Raw genomic sequence first — 20,642 nt, 5'->3', positions numbered from 1 at the left:
ACGATCAAGAAAGCTCCGTCAGCCTTCCTGCAAGACAGCCTTTACGATAGAAGACTGTTTGTCCGAAGAATGCTGAACTCATTACTTCCTCAGTGTGCAGGTACGGCCACAGTCACAGTACTAAGTTAATCTAAAACTCCCACCGACCCCAACTCTTATTTTTAGTGATTAAATTACTCAAGAAAATTTTGTCATTTCTGCAGATTAGTGTTGAATGCTTTGTTAGATATTTTTCTTTATTGGAAAGCAGGTGAAAAAAATCTAGGCTATTATTACAAATTTCCATGGACAACTTTAATTCAGTGTTATTATTAGGTTATTGAGATGGTTCAGCAACATTGTAACGTCTTAATGGCTAGGTACTACCAACTAAGACTAGCCTAATCTTTTTTACATGCTAATAAATGTTTAATGAACCGTTTTGCACTGATTTTGATATAAACAACTACCGGTACTTGGTATTTAAAGCCGACTTCCTCTCTACCTAAACAAATTTACCGCTTTACTCCATTTTTTATACACTAGGCTAGCTGAGTTCCATTAATTGTAGACCCGAGTGCCAAGTGAGACTTGAAAAGATATTATATTGAAGAAATTCGTTTTTTCTTTAGGGAAAATCCCAAAAACTGACCAACTTTAACTAAATATGATTTCTATGCTTTTACCTTATTCTGTAGGAAAAGTCAAAGTCTACTTTAGTCTTTTAGTAAATTAACTACCATATGGTTGCAATCAATGCTGCTGGAGCAAAAACTATATTTATTGCAAGTTAATCTGATAAGTTTTGGACATAAACATTTGTTCTTTTTCATGGTAGACTAAATATTAAGAACTTAACAGTTAAATTAACTCGTAACTGTGGAATAAATAGTGACTACTGTAGCCTACATGCTAAAATAGCTGTGTGAAAAGGAAGCAAATCGATCGTTCGTCATCGCCTTATACAATAAAAATATACTGCTTGGTAACAAGTTTAGGTTTTACGGTTAGGTTACAATTTACATCGGTGTCTGTATTGTAAGTCCGTGTAACCGGCAAATTTATAAATGCCGATCATCTAAGCCTCTAAGAGTCTAAGGGATGTCCTTCAGGCCAGCAAGGCCAGAATTCCACCCTACCCTGGATATTACAAATATATATTTATGGAGGGTACTGATACTGGTACTGACAAGTCATCTGTTATCTTCAAGAATCTTTAAAATAATCTCACGTCTATGATTGAGGTTACTTGTTTATAAAAAGTGACACGCTAAATCGACTGCTTTTGTCAGCTCTATCAATGGTCACTTATAGTTGTCTTGCGTTTGGTATAATTACAGTTCAGGTTTGCAACATAATTAAGTTAATTGCTACCTTGTTTGTTTTCTTTCACCAAAGCGATCACTTCTTATCATACTGCATTGTCTTTTTAACATGTCGCGCCCGAGTCATTCAAACCAAACAAAGAAAATAAAAAAGCGGTCCTTTACGTCTTTCTGTCTTGCATACTTCTTTTAATTCTTTTCTATGATTCTACTTGCACAAATTATTGTAATCTACATGTCTCGATCTCTACCGATTTAATAATATAATCCATTACTCAATTGATTCATAATTGAGGTTTTGCGTCATTATGTCAATAATTGCTTCAACTACATTTTTGTGTTTTCTGTGCAGTTGCGGCTCAATCTAATTATCAAACATCATCTTGTTCATGATGATCCAGCTCAAGTCCTGATGACGTCTGATTTTTTCGTCTAACTTCGAATGAAAGTTTGTAAAAAGCAATTATTGGGATTTTTCGTTACATTTAAAATTTTTGGGCTAAAATTTTCACCTATAGGACTGGTTGTTGTATGATTATTTGCTTTTCGGCATAGACAATATTATCTGCAACCACTGTGTTCACTTAATTTTCTTCAACAAGACAGACGTTACCTCAGTGTAGAACCGATGAATGAATTCTTGCAAATTTTAAAAGGAGCTCTATACTTGTTACAGAAAGGGCGTATTTCTAGTCACTTTGAAACACACTTCGTTTTTTTTTATTTTTCCTTTTAGGATCAAAATAGGTCATAATTAACGCTTGTTTGTGACTTTTTAGAAAGACAATGGCGTCATTGTCATCCACACAGAGCGTAGCCTAATTAACAAGTCCCAGTGCAGAGAATTAGAACAATCGACCTAGATAATTTAAAGAAGATAACTGTATCCGGGCAGGTTTTGTTTTGTTCCCACGTGTCCTCAGCAGTGAATTAGTGATTTTTCTTCCAGAAAGCTGTGGGATTGACATACATTGCTTAGTTGGGAGTCTTAAAGAGCAGCTGGAAATGTCGTTATCTTGTTTAAATTATCTGGAACAGTTGTTTTAATTTTCTGCACAAAGGCTTGTTAATTAGGTCACGTTCTGTTTGGATGACAATGACTTCATATTGTCTTCCAGAAAAGTCACACACAGCTTTTTTCACGAGTTATTTATGACCTAATTTTTTTTGATCTTTCTTATTTCGTGTGAAAAAAGGAAATGTGTTTAAAAGTGAATATAAATACGTCTTTTCTCTGTAAAAAGTTTATGGCGACTTTCAAAAACTTGCAAGAAGTCATTTATCTGTTCTCCAGTCTCCACTGACAAACTGTTGTTTGGTTGAAAAGAAAATAACACATTTGTTGCAGATGAGATAGTCTTCGCCAAAAAGATCTGATAGGTAAGAATTTTAGCCCAAACGTATTTTTAAATGTGACGACAAATGTCATTAATTGTTTTGTAGAAGCGTTCGTTCGAAGTTAGACAAAAACGTCAGACGGTTACTATAGTGATATCGGTACAAAGTGAAATCGGTACACTGGACGACAATATTTTGACTTAAGTTTGATTTCGTTGAATAATAAATAAAATGAAAAAAAGGAAGTTTAACAACTCAACTCTCGATAAGTCGCAACTGCACAGTAAACACAAAAATGCAGTTAATTGACGCAGAAATTCAATTACGAATCAGTTGAGTGATTGATTATATCAAATTGAGTAACAGATATGTAGGTTACAATAATTTGTGCAAGTAGAATCATAGTAAAGGAACAAAACGCATTGAAAGGTTATATTTTAATTTGCTGTGTTTGGTTAGAATGAGATCGATCGATTTGTAATAAAAAAATGCAGTGTAGTAAGAAGTGATCGCTTTGGCGAATGAAAACAACAGGGATGGCAGTTAACGTAATTACTTTGCAAACGTTCCACAAACCTGAACTGTAATGATACGAAACGCCAGACAATTATAAGTGACCATTGGTAGAGCTGACAAAAGCAGCCGATTTAGCGTGTCACATTTTATAAACAAGCAACCACAACCACAGACGTGAGATTATTTTAAAGATTCTTGAAGGTAACATACGACTATAGCGATATATTTTGAAACATCACCCTTGATGAATTTATAGGTTCGAAATAGAATTGAAAAGCACCAACACTGGTCGGTTGGTCCAACAGTGCAGAAAAATGCTTTTTTTGGTGTGACTTTACCAGTTCAAGGCAGACGCTCACATTCAATGATTGTGGTTGAAATACTGTTTTCAAACTTTTTGTAACTTTAGCAGAGGTAGATTCACAAATCTAGCAAGTATTTTATTCTGTATCTTAAACATACATATTTTGCCTCCTCGGCATCATCAGTATCTTATTCAAATAGAATATTTTTTAAGTTTCGCGTTTTTGTTTAAAATTAGAAGTGCTTTTAACCTATAACTCTTTACTATAGTACTTGCTACAGTATATCAACATAGGATTATAATAACATTGCAAAAATGCTTTCTGACAAATTCGAAACACTTTCTGACGAATTCACTTGCAAAAGATAAAACAGAAAATGTTTAATGAAACATATCAGCAAATAAGAATTCTTTCAAAAAAATAGTTTTTTAGTTTATATTTTGTGGGTTAATGATTAGGATTAGTAGTTTATTAACTTTTTTCTTATATTAAAGACTAGAATTTATTTTCATTCCAGGTTACTTTATAACGGTGGTTTTCAACCTAGGAGTCGCGACCCCAACTGGGGTCGCTAGCTTTTTTTCTGGGGGTCGCAAAAAATGTCTTTGATGAGTGGGTGTATTTTTTAACTTTTTTTGAACAAAATGAAGTGGTTAAAAGCTGGTTTGCAACGGAAAAATGGGAATTAAAAACAACCAAAAAAGCGTAGAAAAGTATGATGTAGCTGCAAACAAAAGGACAAGAGTAAAAGACATGAACTATGAGTGACATTCCCACTCCACATGCGTTATGCACGGACAAATCTACAAAGAAAATTCAAAATGCCTAATAGTAGAAGATGTAGGCCTAGTTACAACTGGATCAAGTGTGCTAGAGACTGCTGAACTCCTAAGAAAACATAATATTGTTACCAGTGATGCTGTAGTATTACTTGACCGACAACAAGGAGAAAAGGAAAAGCTTGCCGAAAAAGGAATCAGTCTGAGAAGCGTGCTAACTTTAGTAGAAATTGTTGAAAGTCTCCGTGAAATGAACAAGATAGAAAAAGCAGTGGTTAATGAGAGAGGAGGCTATCGAAAGCGTGCTGTTTTGTCTAAGCACTTTATTACTCGTAAACTTTTTGAAATGGCCGGAAGAAATTGCATACGCGGCAAGCTCTGGAACTTTAATTTCGCCAACCAGGCGAGTGATAAAGAAACTGGACACAGTTGCGTCCACGGTAGAGTTTTGAAACAAGGAACGATAAATCCTGATTTGCTGCCACACGGCGCCTACAAGGTGGTCTATTAATATATACACAGACCTGGTCTAACTGCCCACACGGCAGGAATAACTAAACTTTTGCCAATCAAGCGGACCAATTGAATCTGGAACTGCTTTGTCGGCAGGTTTCAGAATCATTGAAAATAGGGATCGACTGCCTACACGGCAATACGGAGTCAAATTCCTGCACGACAGGATTGAAGACCAGTCAAACTGAATTACTACCTACCGGCATGTATTCTGTTCGCCTGGTAGAGATTGCAAACAAACATAACTTTCTCATATTTGAAGACAGAAAGTTTGCGGATATTGGAAATACTGTGAAATCACAATACGCAGGTGTTTATATTTTATGACGTATAATGTTCTATTTGGTATATATGCAGATTGTACATCTTTACAATTTGCTTGACACCTACGTCATTGAACAGATTTAGTTAATGTATACAGTTTTAGCAATAAAAGTTCATGATACTTTTCAGGGGGAACATATAAAATAAGTGACTGGTCTGATATCACCAATGCTCATTCTTTACCTGGCAGTGGAATCATTAAAGGACTGAAAGCTGCATCTGGTGGAAGGAAAGATAGAGCCTGCTTATTGATTGCAGAGATGAGCACTAAAGTATTCATACACGTTCAATCTGTTTTCAAGAAAAAATTGCGGTTTGCTTCATTACTTATGGCCACCATTAATTAATTGCTCTGCTTTGCTTAAGGTTGTTTTGGCTAACCTTTCGCCTGTATACAATATATGATACAAATTTAGCAAAGCGGTCACTTCTTACAATGTTATTATCAGATGCTTGAACCATATTAAATACGGTAGTTTTATATGCAGTATTATCATTGCAGAATAACTTAGCTAACGATGTGTACAAAGAAGCCACAGTAAAGATGGCTGAAGAACACAGTGATTTTGTCATTGGATTTATTTGCACGTCAAAAGTATCAAAAAATTCCCAGCATGTTCATTTCACCCCAGGTAGCATACTTTTTTTTTGGATAAATGTATGGGTAATACCTCATCATCCTTTTTAGAATTACTGTACACAAAATTTTTATAAAACTCTTGGAATTGGAGCTTTTAGCAACTTTAGTAAGTTTATACCTGATTTTCTTTATGTTCGAAATCGAAGTTCACGAACAAATTGCTTAGTTGACGTTTTTATTTAAGAAAATGACTGTAAATGAGTTGCCATGACCGCAAAATGACAAATGCAAAACAACTTGTACATGTATTTTTGTGCATGTCATTTAAAACTGGTGCAATAGAAATGTTAGTTAGTCCAGACCCCATGCCTTCTATTTCTACAGTAATAAAAAGCTCATTACCACAGTTTTTTTCAAGAGTTTTGATTAATTAAATTTTATCTGAATCGTATTTTGTTTGAAAGGAGTAAAATTGAAACCTGGCAAAGATGCAATGGGTCAACACTATTTGACACCTGACGAAGTCATTAAAAACCGTGGTTGTGATGTCATAATAGTCGGAAGAGGCATCACGGATAGCGCCAATCGTTTACAGGAGGCTACTGCATTCCGAAATGCGGGTTGGGCTGCTTACGTGCAGCGTGTTAGCTCATAATGACCAAGTTGAAGGAGCTCACGTTGTAACGTGCTTGAATGGTCATAAATCATGTTTTGCAGCTGAGCGTTACGGTTCTCGTTCTGGCTTCCAAAGCTGAATTTTTTAAATATTTGCTGCTTGATCATTTGACCTGTGTGCTGCCAGGGTATATGTTTGATTTAAATTTTACTACTGCCTCCACCAGTGAAATTTTTTGCCATGTTCCGTAAACCTTTCCATATTTTGGATTATTAAACGTTAATGACCTTCATCATGTTCTCTGCCCATATGCTGCTAATAAACACAATTCGTCCTCGTTTAATATAACAGTGCAAGTGGTGCTTTGTAGCAATTTTATCTTTATGTGTCCATTATTTTTTGCCAAAAATTGTGGCAGTAGAAAATATACTGAAGCGAAAGATCATTAAGTTATTAGGGCAAGAGCAAGCACTTTTATAAAGTTCCAGGTCAGGGCCGAGGAGTAAAAATATGGGTCGTTAAAAGAACGTAGGCCTGGCAAATATATCCAAACAAAAAAGAATGATTTAGAGCTAACAACCAAACTTAACTGCATGCACATGCGTCTTGTTGTGTTGTGAGTCAGTTGAGCACGAACTCGTGATCCACTGTAGTGTATGTTAAAAAAAAGTTGGAGCGTAAGACCTTAACGAAAATGACGCTTGACGTTGCCAGCCAGTGTCGCAAAAATAATAATCGCTCAGACCAGAGGTGGTGACGGAGCCGGAGTCAACTCTGGCCGTAGTGTGCATGGTTTACCGCCGCTGGAGCAGAAGCTGCAAATATAAACGTATACGCACTAGATAGATTGGTTGGCAAACGCTAGCTGGTGGTGCTAAAAAGCAGTGTTACTTCATGGTATGATAATAATCTTAATCAACGAACTGAGGAAATCTTTGCACGACTTAAACCCCGGCAACCCGGTGATGATTCCTCATCGCTCGAGCACCGGTTACCGAGCTAGTCTTTGTGCAATTTCCTATTAAACGATTGTCTCACATTTTTTGTTTTTTTAAATTTTTTATATGATAGTAGCCTATTGCCCGAATTTAGAAGTGTGCACTGAACACGGCAAGTATCACTGATGCTTTGCCCAAAGCTATTACAGAGTTTGGAAACAAGGAACGATAAATCCTGATTTGCTGCCACACGGCGCCTACAAGGTGGTCTATTAATATATACACAGACCTGGTCTAACTGCCCACACGGCAGGAATAACTAAACTTTTGCCAATCAAGCGGACCAATTGAATCCGGAACTGCTTTGTCGGCAGGTTTCAGAATCATTGAAAATAGGGGTCGACTGCCTACACGGCAATCCGGAGTCAAATTCCTGCACGACAGGATTGAAGACCAGTCAAACTGAATTACTACCTACCGGCATGTATTCTGTTCGCCTGGTAGAGATTGCAAACAAACATAACTTTCTCATATTTGAAAACAGAAAATTTGCGGATATTGGAAATACTCTGAAATCACAATACGCAGGTGTTTATATATTATGACGTATAATGTTCTATTTGGTATATATGCAGATTGTACATCTTTACAATTCGCTTGACACCCACGTCATTGAACAGATTTAGTTAATGTATACAGTTTTAGCAATAAAAGTTCATGATACTTTTCAGGGGGAACATATAAAATAAGTGACTGGTCTGATATCACCAATGCTCATTCTTTACCTGGCAGTGGAATCATTGAAGGACTGAAAGCTGCATCTGGTGGCAGGAAAGATAGAGCCTGCTTATTGATTGCAGAGATGAGCACTAAAGTATTCATCATACACGTTCAATCTGTTTTCAAGAAAAAATTGCGGTTTGCTTCATTACTTATGGCCACCATTAATTAATTGCTCTGCTTTGCTTAAGGTTGTTTTGGCTAACCTTTCGCCTGTATACAATATATGATACAAATTTAGCAAAGCGGTCACTTCTTACAATGTTATTATCAGATGCTTGAACCATATTAAATACGGTAGTTTTATATGCAGTATTATCATTGCAGAATAACTTAGCTAACGATGTGTAAAAAGAAGCCACAGTAAAGATGGCTGAAGAACACAGTGATTTTGTCATTGGATTTATTTGCACGTCAAAAGTATCAAAAAATTCCCAGCATGTACATTTCACCCCAGGTAGCATACTTTTTTTTTGGATAAATGTATGGGTAATACCTCATCATCCTTTTTAGAATTACTGTACACAAAATTTTTATAAAACTCTTGGAATTGGAGCTTTTAGCAACTTTAGTAAGTTTATACCTGATTTTCTTTATGTTCGAAATCGAAGTTCACGAACAAATTGCTTAGTTGACGTTTTTATTTAAGAAAATGACTGTAAATGAGTTGCCATGACCGCAAAATGACAAATGCAAAACAACTTGTACATGTATTTTTGTGCATGTCATTTAAAACTGGTGCAATAGAAATGTTAGTTAGTCCAGACCCCATGCCTTCTATTTCTACAGTAATAAAAAGCTCATTACCACAGTTTTTTTCAAGAGTTTTGATTAATTAAATTTTATCTGAATCGTATTTTGTTTGAAAGGAGTAAAATTGAAACCTGGCAAAGATGCAATGGGTCAACACTATTTGACACCTGACGAAGTCATTAAAAACCGTGGTTGTGATGTCATAATAGTCGGAAGAGGCATCACGGATAGCGCCAATCGTTTACAGGAGGCTACTGCATTCCGAAATGCGGGTTGGGCTGCTTACGTGCAGCGTGTTAGCTCATAATGACCAAGTTGAAGGAGCTCACGTTGTAACGTGCTTGAATGGTCATAAATCATGTTTTGCAGCTGAGCGTTACGGTTCTCGTTCTGGCTTCCAAAGCTGAATTTTTTAAATATTTGCTGCTTGATCATTTGACCTGTGTGCTGCCAGGGTATATGTTTGATTTAAATTTTACTACTGCCTCCACCAGTGAAATTTTTTGCCATGTTCCGTAAACCTTTCCATATTTTGGATTATTAAACGTTAATGACATTCATCATGTTCTCTGCCCATATGCTGCTAATAAACACAGTTCGTCCTCGTTTAATATAACAGTGCAAGTGGTGCTTTGTAGCTATTTTAGCTTTATGAGTCCATTATTTTTTGCCGAAAGTTGTGGCAGTAGAAAATATACTGAAGCGAAAGATCATTAAGTTATTAGGGCAAGTGCAAGCACTTTTATAATGTTCCAGGTCAGGGCCGAGGAGTAAAACAACACGACACGACAGGATTGAAGACCAGTCGAACTGAATTACTACCTACACGGCAGGGTTTGAAACCCAGTTAGGTCCAATCAGCAAACCCAAGATCATTGCCTACACGACAGGTGTTGGGAACTAGATGTCGCCTATCAGGCAAACTGAGACTCGCTGTCTATGCGGCAGGTCTCGGCATCAACGTAAAATCCGGATTCAAATTCCTGCGGCAGGATTCAAGACCAGAGGAAATCAATTACTACACGCAACAATCTCATTATGTCCAATCAGGCAAACCCGATATCATTAATCAAACGCTTGAAGGGAAAACCAAATGACAACCAGGAAACAACGGTGGAAGTACAGACAATGGTCAGTACTTATCTTGTGGTGACATCGCCACATTCTCTTGTGCTTTAGTGTCACTTCGTCATGTTTCTTGATAGGCTTTTTCACCGAGACTGTCTCACGTGCATTCATGATTAACGCGTACTTCGTGTATTCTTCACGTGATAATCTTTCTGCTTCTTACTATTCAACTTTGCAACTGTACATTTTGATTCGCGGTCATTTTGATTCACCTTCGACCTTCGCGTTCTAAAGGAATCTTTGGTAATACAAGTTTGAATTTGGTTTTATTACTCTTTCTACAGCACACGCGGTTTCTGTGCTGACATAGAACAACCTTATCTTATGGAGTCAACTAACCAGCTATACATATGGCAACAAAAATCTTGTCAATTGCCAACCTGGCAACACAAACTAAAAAACCCAAAACAAAATAGTGATTTCAAAAGACGAAACCCCTTGCATCAGCGAGTACTGGGGCGTAAAACGGCCTGTGCAAAACCTACGACTCACCACGTTTATACACGTCTTTAAAAGCTTAAATTACGACCGTCCCTCCCATACCCTGTCTGCTATAAAAAGCCAATCAGTAACCAAGGGATTGATATCAATGTTACCAATATGAAAACCACATAGAGGGCCGTTGAGAACAATTCATGGTTCCACCGACGAACCAAAACAGTTTCAAAATAGCGGCTACTCCAAACGTAATACTAAGAAGACTGAAAGCAGAATGGCCACCAACAACAGAACGGGCCAACAAAATACATTATAATTAGGGCGTCTCGCGCGCGGCGCCTTTAAGAGGCTGTAGGCCCATCCGAAGGTCTATCTAAAACAATGCAAAGTTACAATTTTCAATTTGCATTTACTACTGAACAAGCCCGGTCACCTAGCTGAATTTTTGTATCCACCGAGATGTAGGATAAAAGGACTTAATGCAGTATTTTGAACAAATTCTCGTATCTGCAATTCTCACACCAAATGCTTCAACTTTTAAACAACTTTTTTCCTTACATTTTTCCAAAAAAGTAGTCAAAAAGCCTTAATTTTGAACCAACACAAAATGTCAACTTTAGCCTGGACCTACACTCAGCAAACGCCATAACAACAACAAACCATCACAAATTAACGTCACATGTGCACTGGACCGGAACCATTTATACTTTTTCTATAGTGACATCTTGCGTGCTTACGACCTTCGTCACAATCGCCGTGTTGCCGTTTCAAAACTGCTCAAAATGGTACTACAGGCCCTTAAAGTTAAATGGCCACAAAACTATTTATGAACCATTATTGCGCACATAAATTTTGTTCATTAGACGAGAGAATTGACAAGACGGGTAGAAGTTTACAACCAAGGTAGGAATGTTATCTATGTGTTACGTCTGAGGTGTAACGCCATATCATGCTACTACCCTGAAACTTATTGTTGCAATTTTTCTATCAGATAAACGACCGACTCAAGATACTTCCTCTGGGTACCAAATATCGCAGGCTTATAGATACAACTTTGGTTATGACATTTTGTTACAGTACAAAACAGATTGAACTAACCGCTTCTCCTGCAGTGCCCAACACAGGTTGCCATGGATACCTTATTACAAAAGTGCATTTACTTGCACAAGTTCATCAGTTTATTTGGTAAAAATAATTATTTACTGTTGAAGTTTTAACAGACTTTGCTTTTTAAAGTGAGCAGCAAGTCCATAAACAAGTTGGCATATTTTCACACATATTTTATTACAAAAGCGAACAAACACGCAAAAATAACTGTAACGAAATTATGTCACGTGTTATTTATAGCATTTTGTATTTTACCGTTTTTATGGTGGGTTAATTCTCTAGTGCGTTGATTACTTCACGGTGTTTTGGTTTTAGTTGATTAATTGCAATTACCGTTGTTTATCTCACGTTTTGTGCACTTTTGTCTTATCAATATTTTGGCACCTCGCCTTTTTTTGTATTCTATAAAAGCCGTTTGTGAAGTGATTTAAGAAGGTCGGTTTTGGTTTTGTGTCGTGAAGCCTGCTCAATAAAATGAGTTCATTTCTTGGGTTTTACTGATGGTGTCGCGGTACACCATGAATGTAAAAAGGCACCCTGGCATTCGAAAGCAAGAATATTCGGTTACATAACTACTAACAATTCTTATCAAAAAACATAATTAGTCTAAATAACAACGACAGAATGATTAAATAATTTCTTTGAAGTTTCTCCAACAATTGTCCATTTATCATCATCAGGATCGTAACATTCAATTGTTGTTGAACTTTTTTCATCGGCACCAAGTCTGCACAAAAATTTAAGCCACAAATTTCCTTCAAGTTGACTAAAATATTCCCAAATTGGAAACATTTTGATTCCACAGCAGCCTAGACACACTGAAGTTGTGTCCAACTTACCCTCCGACCACGTAGGTATTTCCGTGCATGACGCATGCGGAGTGAGAATGTCTCTCATAGTTCATGTCTTTTACTCTTGTCCACTTGTTTGCAGCTACATCATACTTTTCTACGCTTTTTTCGGTTGTTCCTCTTTCAGATTTGCCTCCTGCGTAAAAGGGTTATTCACGTTATGCGCTGTGTCGTCAAAAATATACCTCCTGGTTATTTAACTCAACTGGTCAAATGTTGTTCCAGTTTATGAAGCCTATAACACCGCGTCCCCCATGCCAGGCAAGAAGTTCATGCGCATAAACTCTGGCTGCTCATGTGCGGCACCCAACGGCATGGGCTACAACCGTGGACGTGAAAGCGTTTCTCAAACGCACCGCCGCAACTGAGCTCACTTGTCATCTGGGTAAATGCGCAAAGACAAACAAGTTTAAATTTGGGCTTTCGTGAATAAGTCAAAAAACATTTCGTGTCGTAGACATCGAACTTATATAAAGATATAAGTCATAAAGAATCTCTGAAAACAGTGTTTTTCAAGGTATTTTGACTAGGATTACCATATTTCGTTAGCCTAATGCCGGAACTGTCTTTAAAACTTACAGTTTGCTTAAAAGCATGCGCTATTACCATGACAAAAGCGTCGGTCGTTCAATTATAACATATATATTATGACATATATTTTATATTAATAATATAAAATATAAAGTTTCAAGCCTTTAGACAACAGTTTGAAGTTCGCAATTTAGTGATTTAATAACGTAGCGCTGATACAAAATGTTCTGATGACATTTACCTATGACGTAAATAAAATCGCCAATTGCCACAGAAGCAAACCACATCCTTGGCGTCGCCATTGATGCGACCTGATTCCATTCGTCATCACTAGGTTTATATCGCTCTACTGTCTTCAAGTGAAGTCCATTGTTATATCCACCGATCGCGTACAAGAAACCTGATAAGCAAATGTACATTGTTAAAGAAAATACATTGAAATCAGAACATTCGCCAATCAGTTCTTTAATGTACTCCTAGTGGCGATATCGTTCTCATCAACTCAAATGTATCCACAGTTTCATGAGTAATTAGTATATAATGATAAATTGTTTCAAAACCGTATATAGTTTGTCCATTTTACACTGTAATCTAGTAATATTTCAAGTTTTCTTGTAATGAAGTATTCCAACGTTATTCAAATATATGACTCTTACTTATAAATGACTCCTACTGCAAACATGACTCTTATACCTTCACAAGCAACAAGAACATTTCCGTGTCGTATTTCTTCCATCGGTGACAACCTTAGCCATTTATGAAAAGCTGGGAAGTAAAATCGGAAATCAATATTATCATCATCACCTCCGGTCGCGTATATTTCACCTGAAACGCGATTCATTACGATAAAGTAAAAGTTGACCTTCCTAAGCAACGTTGAGTTAGCTATGTAATGGATTCGTGTCAAAAAATGTTAAATGTTACAACACGTCAAGTTCAACCATCTTAGAGAAGTGAAGGGGAATGTTTTGAACCAAGTCAAAAGGATTCTGCCTTGATCGTAACTTTAGTACAAAGTGTATTCCTGCTGTAATAACAACAAGGTCTATAAACTTTTAAAAGATAATTTTTTGTGTGATATACAATGACCGTGAAAATAATTTGACTGAACCAATTTAATGTTTGTGACGTTTTGTAATGATTAGTAACCATCTGGAAGCTTAGCCTAGACATATGTTATACAGCCATAGCATAGCAAGCATAGCCAAGCTAAGATAGCCAAGATTACCAAGCGTGCTCCAACTGTTATAACAAGTACTATGTTGTAATGAATTCATTATATGTGTGATATATAGCAACGCAGAACTTGATCGAAACTATTGAAAATTTGTCATACCACCAAGCACAGCTGTGCCCGTCACCCATCTCTTCTCCTCCATATGTTTAACCTCTTTCCACTCCAAATCTCCCTTGTTCAGATTTAAGCAAGAAACAAAATTGTTCGAAGCAAGCATGCCCAGCTCGTTGGGAACTCCCCCACCGATGACGTAAATATTGTTACCTATCACAACTGCACTCAACGCACTATGCGCAATGTCCAGATTCTGTAAAACATGAAAGCTTTAGGTGATTATTTGACTTAAAAAACTTGTTTCAAATGCACAGCGTCTGTTTCAAACAAAGCAAACAAAGTAATATTGCCAAACCAACCGGAAAAATCTTGAATTCATCAGAACAAATGTTAAAAATTTCAATAACTTCTTTTGATGTTTCTGTTCCACCTACACTCAATATTCTTGATCCCTTTGCTGTGTGAGTAAAAGAGAATAATGGTTTTCAAAAGATATACGCTTAATGGCATTTTTTTATACAAATGCATAAATATATCTATATATACTGTCTAATGTGGGTCCTATACATATCTAATATTCTTCATTTGAAAAACAAGAAATGCGCTGTTTTGAAATTATAAAACGCAAGCACATAAATATAAAGTACTCAGCATGAAAGCGTTGTAATGTTAATTCCACCTCTTATAAGATCAATGCTCGCCACTTTAAGTATGCTATCCACCAAAGCTTTCAGGCACTCGCAATTTTCTCTAACCAAGGTCTGCAACCAAAATATTATAAAAATCTATTTTTTAGGAGTTATTGTACGATTTTTGACTATAAAACAAAAGCTTATTTGTTGGCAATAATGAACGTACGAGACTAATAAAACCCTTAAAATATTCCCAACAAGGTTTACAAAATAAACAAGTTCAGTTCACCTCCTGAGACACTGTCTTCTCGAGATAACTGAGAGAAAACGTTGTCAATTCAACAGCTTGAAATAAAGATTGAAAGTGACCTCGTCTCTTTTCAAGTTCGAAGTATGTCCAATTCACTATTGCCTTGTATAAAGCAATTTCCGAGATCTGGTTATGCAACCACTAGAATACGTTATTAATGTTTTGGCTATATCAGATTATATGTTTGAATTAATGCAAGGTATCACATTGGTCAAAACGGTAAACCCGTACAATATTACAACCTCTATGTGTAAAAGTATTGATAATAACTTGTTTATCAAAAATAATTATTAAAAAAACATTTGCCAGACATGTAAATAACTAATAAATTAAATTTAAAAATTAATAAACAAAAAATTGCTGATGTTTACTCGACTTTTTGTTTTCTTAAAAAGCGGAAGAATATCGTCTTTAGAGAGATTCCTGAAGTGTTTAGTAACGATAATACCATCGATGTTTTTTTCAATGAAATCAATGGCTTGATCCTCTAGGTGCTCATATCCATAGAAATCAGCCAGATATGAGATGGTCAAGCAAGTTGTTGGGGAAATCGCCTTTGCCAGGAAACGCAAGCAACATTTTGTAACAGCTGCAAAGTAAAATGTATAGTTAAATATTATAGCTAAAAAAAAACATTATAAAGACGTGTATAGGTAACGGTCTTACTAAACATTAGGTCGGTTCAAAAAAAGAAAAGGTTATTTCGCCGTAAAACATCAATTCAATGTCTATTTTACAATTGCACATAAGAAAACGTAATATCAGCGCCAGAAAATGTGCATTTGATAATTAAAAATTTGTGACTGACAAAAGTTAGCAAACAAAATATTTCTACCGATTACTGACCATTAACTTGCATCATATTCGACGCTGAGTGTAGTTCACAAACATTGTTTTTGTTTATTTCTATTTGTCCAGTATAAATGAACTCAATGATAAGTTTCATTGTGTTTGCTGTAACATTGTGTATTTCAACTTCGTTTTTTTGTTTTTCTTTCATCTGCACAGAAAACAAACATATAAAATATAAATAAATAACCAAAAAGTTAAAATACTAGTGACTTGTATGCATCCATGTCAAAGTATTGTACACCTGCTGAATGAGCCCAAAGCTTGCAAACGCTTGTGCGTTGGACAAATATAAGTAGACTCTTGTCTAGACTTTTACCTTACATTCTGCTTTCTATTTAAACGCTTAATGCGCATTTTGACTGAAGCCGTCAACAAATTACCTCGATGTCAAACATTATTTCAAAATATTCCGAAAATGTAGACAAAACCATTCGATTGGCTAAAAACGATTCGTCCTCAACTTTGATTATGACATCATTAAAGTTGCCATTCAATTGTTTTCTATAAATACAAATGTTTTTGTTATACATTATTTCATAAGCAAATGTGGAAAACAATGAATTCCAGTCCATAAAAGAGAAAAAGTTTGATAAATTACTAATACTAGCCATTAGGTCACAAACATAACTCAAACACTATTTTAATAAAATAATTCTTCCCGCTATTTACGCTAGCGACATTCTTACCTGCTGATATGATTCTGTAAACGTTTTCCCTGGTATCTTTTGAAAACAATTCCTTCTATTGTGATTTCGTCACAAAGCGTTTTAAATTTGTCAGAAAGCATTTTTGCAATGTGGTAGTAATCCTATGTTAACACTCTGTATCAAGTAATATAGTAAAAAATCATACAGTTTAAAAGCACTTCTAATTTTAAACAAAAAACGCGATACTTAAAAAAAATCCCTTTCAATAACATACTAATGATGCAAAATGAAAAGGTGAGGCAAAATATGTCTAAGATCCAAAATAAAATACTTGGCAGATCTGTGAACAACATTTGCTAAACTTACAACAAGTTTGAAAACAGTATTTCAACAACATTCGTTGAATGTGAACGCCGGCATTTTAATCAATCAATCATTTTTCCTTTGTCAAATGCGCAGTGGGGACGAAAAAGCGAAAAAGCCAGTTGTTATTAGCATGCACTATTGAACGACAAAACGTGACAAAGCCGAAAGAACCTAAAAAGTGTACAAAAAAATTAAGGTTATAATTCCTGGCATCAACTACTGAACTAGCATGTCCACTAAACACATTTCAAGCAAGTTGAACTGGTAAAGTCACAGCAAAACGTGTCTGTCTCCGCAATTTTTTACACATTGATGCCTCTTTTTTTGTTCCTAACCTATAGTACATAGAGGGTGTTGAAAATGGTTCTGTTTCTAAATCTACGGCTATAGTCATATGTTACCTTCAAGAATCTTTTAAGTATTCTGACGTCTCTCGTTGAGGCTGCTTATTTGTAAAATGTGATAGCCTAAATGGGCGGCTTTTGTCTGCTCTACCAACGGTCACTTATAATTGTCTGGCGTTTGGTACAATTATCCACTGGACAACAATTTACAACTTATTTTTTATTCCTCGCTCATTTCAAGTTTACCTAGACTAATTTTGCAATGCTGAATCCAAATCTGGTCTTAGATTTTTTCTAACACGTCACGTTTTTGAGATATGATATATGCTCACGACAACCCATAACTGTGATTTTGGCTAATTTTGGCTGAGCGGAACAAAACATTACATGTAATCAACCCAGTAATTTCTATTGAAAATAACAGCATTATCATACTGCACAATTTAACACAACCCAGGATAATTAAATCAGACAAAAATAACATTATATTCCCTCAAAAGTGCTTTATGCACTTGCTCTTTCGAGTATGTTCAGTGTCAGTTTCACGCTGAAGAAACCAGCAGTAGTCCCCCATCATGTTTGGGTTAAATCGACCTCTATACCGCGATTCCATCACAGAGATGTCTTGGTGAAATCTTTCCCCATGCTCGTCGCTCACATCACCCAGGTTTGGCGGGAAAAATTCCAAGTGTGAATGAAGAAACTGCAGTTTAACCGACATTCTGCAGCCCATTTCGCGGTATGATTCCAGCAAATTGTCCACTAGTTCCGAGTAATTTTCTGCCCTGTACTTCCCAAGAAAATTTTGTACAATCTGTACAAATGCATTCCAGGCTTTTAATTTTTAATTCAATTGAATTAAGCTTGGATGGAAATACTGGGTCACGGATCAAATCATGTATTTGGGGGCCAACAAATATTCCAGCTCTCAGTTTAGCATCACTTGGTATTGCACCAAATTTTTCTTTTATATGCAGGAATCCATCTCCATTGAAATCCATTGCCTTCACAAATTGTTTGATCAGGCCCAGTTTAATGTGAAGTGGTGGCAAGTACACTTTGCTCGGATCAATTAGGGGTTGGCACTTAACATTATATCTTCCAACAATGTAGTCCGTTCTCATTGGCCATTCAGTTGTGTCATAGTGGTTTGCATCGTCTCGACTGTCCCACAAACAGAGAAAGCACATATGCTTGGTGTAACCCAACTGCAATCCGAGTAAAAGTGACACAACTTTAAGGTCTCCACATATGTTCCCCCCCCTACCCCTACCCCCCCCCCCCCCCTCTATAGTCATGGCCAAGAACATTCAAGAATGCATTAATTGTGAAAAGATAGAACATTGCATTTACAAAATAATGTCAATGTTAATCTTACATAACATGCATTGTGACATAATATGACCAACAATTCGCTGGGAAAGAAAATTGCACAATACCTTGTACTGTAGAACCTTATAATATAGTGCCAATCAATGCAAAATCCGAATTTCGTGAATTTTCATATCTTGAAAACCTGACGTGATAGACCAATTCTGATTTCAGATTTGGAATCAGCGTCCCAAAGTTAGTCTAGGCAGTTTATTTTCATTTGAGGAATAATTTTGCTGTTGTCCAGTGTTATAGTTCAGGTTTGTGGAACGTTTGCAAAGTAATTACGTTAACTGCCATCCCTGTTGTTTTCATTCACCAAAGCGATCATTTCATATCGTACTGCATTGTCTTTTTAACGTGACTCGCCCGAGTCGTTCTGTGACGATTACGTCACGAGTCACGAGTTGTTTTCGAGATGTTTGGAATTTAATTTGGGATCTTGTAATTCAGTTGTTTACCAGACTTGAGTTTTCCTTAATGACGTCAGATAATTTCCTCGATTGAACTAGTGTGCCACATATATATACTGTTGTAATGTTTACGATCTCCCTTTTTACCGTTTCACGTGTTACTGAGCGCGATGTAACATTCAGCAAGATTTGCCCAAAGGCAAAAGCCTTTGTGTTATAATAAATAAAATAGGAATTTTATAATTTAGTAATTTGTATAGACAGAATCAAGCAACTAACAGCATAGTCACGCAATTTGAGAAATGAAAACTCATATCATCGAAGCAAAAGTAAAACAAGTTATCAACCATCAATCGTCCTCGCTCATATTCTAACAATTACCGCCAGCAAACGCGGTCTTTATGACAGATGAGTTTATTGTGTAATACTTCACACAAGTAGTGCACAAGCGAATAATTTCTTTGTCATAGTTCTAACAAAACAAAAAATTAAAATGTAGTCTTTTACGTTCTTTTGTTGACATATCTTTATAAAATATTTTGATGTACGCCTTTTTTTGCTTTGATTCTACCTGCACAAGCATTTCTACATATCTGTCCCTTAACATTATGTGCTTATTCAATTGATTCGTAATTGAGTTTCTGTGTAAATAAAATGCATTTTTGTGTTTACTCCTTTTAATTCTTTACCATGATTCAACTTGCACAAATCATTGTAACCTACGTGTCTGCCACTCAATTGGACAATCAATTACTCCACTGATTCGTAATTGAGTTTCTGCATCTAATATCGAACAGCATTTTTGTGTTTACCGATCAGTTGTCACTCAATCGAATTATCCAGGGTTGTGTTGTCAAACGTCATCTTATTCAACGAAATCAAACTTAAGTCCAGACCTGGTCTGACTTTTTTGTCTAACTTCGAACAAACACTTTTACGAGATAATGAGATAATTGTCGTCACATTTAAAAAAAGTTTGGGCTAAAATTCTTACCTACAGAACTGGTTGTTGTCTGATTATTTGCTTTTTGGCAAAGTTGATCTCATCTGCAACAACTGTGTTCACTTAATTTTCTTTAACAAGACAGACGTTACCTCAGTGTAGAACAGATAAATGAATTCTTGCAATTCCTGGAAAGGCGCATTTAAAGAAAAAAAGAAATATATGATGTCACTTTTAAAAACATTTTCTTTTTTTCACACACGGAATAAGGATAAAATAAAATTAGGTCACAGATAACACTTGAAAAGAGCTGTGGTGTCTTTTCTGAAAAACAATATGACGTCATTGTCTTTCAAACAAAACGTGGTCTAATTAACAAGTCGTTGTGCAGAGAATTAAAACAATCGTTCCAATTAATTTAAACAAGATAACGGTCTCCAGCCAGTTTTTAGACATTTCCAGCTGAGTCGTTATAAGGCTCACAACGTAGTACGATAGTTGGCCACAACGAACTTACTAAAAGTAACACGGCTGCATGTAAATATAAGAGTATTGCGACTTAATCCAGCCAAAGCCTGCTCGGCCAAACCAAAACGTAGACTAAAAATCTAATGCCACAAATTCCCATCACTACAACGCAATCAGTCAATTAGAAGGCGAAAAATTACCAAA

The 20,642-nt window shown here is 36.1% G+C and overlaps 3 protein-coding genes across 5 annotated transcripts; 2 read left to right on the top strand and 1 right to left on the bottom strand.

Annotated features, from left to right (window-relative positions):
* Positions 1–3,988: 3,988 nt before the first annotated feature.
* On the top strand, positions 3,989–6,607 carry LOC143470686 (uridine 5'-monophosphate synthase-like). The gene is made up of 5 exons (XM_076968951.1): positions 3,989–4,750; positions 4,816–5,065; positions 5,209–5,351; positions 5,582–5,711; positions 6,124–6,607. Exons 1-5 carry the CDS (start codon positions 4,253–4,255, stop codon positions 6,312–6,314), a joined length of 1,212 nt encoding a protein of 403 aa, XP_076825066.1. The 5' UTR covers positions 3,989–4,252; the 3' UTR covers positions 6,315–6,607.
* An 827-nt stretch (positions 6,608–7,434) lies between these two features.
* On the top strand, positions 7,435–9,965 carry LOC143471114 (uridine 5'-monophosphate synthase-like). Its single transcript, XM_076969472.1, is given in 4 exon segments — positions 7,435–7,801; positions 7,945–8,087; positions 8,321–8,450; positions 8,863–9,965. Coding segments are annotated over 4 exon segments (570 nt in total). The 5' UTR covers positions 7,435–7,695; the 3' UTR covers positions 9,054–9,965.
* A 1,566-nt stretch (positions 9,966–11,531) lies between these two features.
* On the bottom strand, positions 11,532–20,125 carry LOC143470597 (kelch-like protein 6). 3 transcript variants are annotated; one of them, XM_076968833.1, is made up of 13 exons: positions 20,022–20,125; positions 16,573–16,707; positions 16,267–16,387; positions 15,881–16,034; positions 15,406–15,623; positions 15,014–15,175; positions 14,772–14,853; positions 14,452–14,549; positions 14,138–14,345; positions 13,495–13,626; positions 13,043–13,201; positions 12,259–12,406; positions 11,532–12,146 (listed from the first exon to the last, which is right to left on the bottom strand). In XM_076968833.1, exons 2-13 carry the CDS (start codon positions 16,671–16,673, stop codon positions 12,026–12,028), a joined length of 1,704 nt encoding a protein of 567 aa, XP_076824948.1. In that variant the 5' UTR covers positions 16,674–16,707; positions 20,022–20,125; the 3' UTR covers positions 11,532–12,025. The 3 variants fall into 3 exon arrangements, with proteins under 3 accessions (XP_076824948.1, XP_076824946.1, XP_076824949.1); XM_076968831.1 differs by lacking the exon at positions 20,022–20,125 and adding an exon at positions 16,900–16,978; XM_076968834.1 differs by lacking the exon at positions 20,022–20,125 and adding an exon at positions 16,900–16,977 and having other exon boundaries at positions 11,534–12,146; positions 15,014–15,160.
* Between the last annotated feature and the right edge of the window lie 517 nt (positions 20,126–20,642).

The sequence above is a fragment of the Clavelina lepadiformis genome, chromosome 9 (assembly GCF_947623445.1).
Source record: "Clavelina lepadiformis chromosome 9, kaClaLepa1.1, whole genome shotgun sequence".
NCBI classification, from domain to species: domain Eukaryota; kingdom Metazoa; phylum Chordata; class Ascidiacea; order Aplousobranchia; family Clavelinidae; genus Clavelina; species Clavelina lepadiformis.
Note: the sequence above shows the minus strand (reverse complement) of the source record. Positions and strands in the feature narration are given on the sequence as shown.

Excerpts from the sequence above, each read along its gene's own strand:
- LOC143470686 (XM_076968951.1), top strand. The coding sequence starts at position 4,253 with ATGCACGGACAAATCTACAAAGAAAATTCAAAATGCCTAATAGTAGAA. Across the intron at positions 4,751-4,815 it reads GCGCCTACAAGGTGGTCTAT|GCGGACCAATTGAATCTGGA; the intron begins TAATATATACAC and ends TTTGCCAATCAA. Across the intron at positions 5,712-6,123 it reads GCATGTTCATTTCACCCCAG|GAGTAAAATTGAAACCTGGC; the intron begins GTAGCATACTTT and ends TTTGTTTGAAAG.
- LOC143470597 (XM_076968833.1), bottom strand. The coding sequence starts at position 16,673 with ATGCTTTCTGACAAATTTAAAACGCTTTGTGACGAAATCACAATAGAA. Across the intron at positions 16,388-16,572 it reads TTACAGAATCATATCAGCAG|AAAACAATTGAATGGCAACT; the intron begins GTAAGAATGTCG and ends TTGTATTTATAG. Across the intron at positions 14,550-14,771 it reads GAGCATTGATCTTATAAGAG|CAAAGGGATCAAGAATATTG; the intron begins GTGGAATTAACA and ends TTACTCACACAG.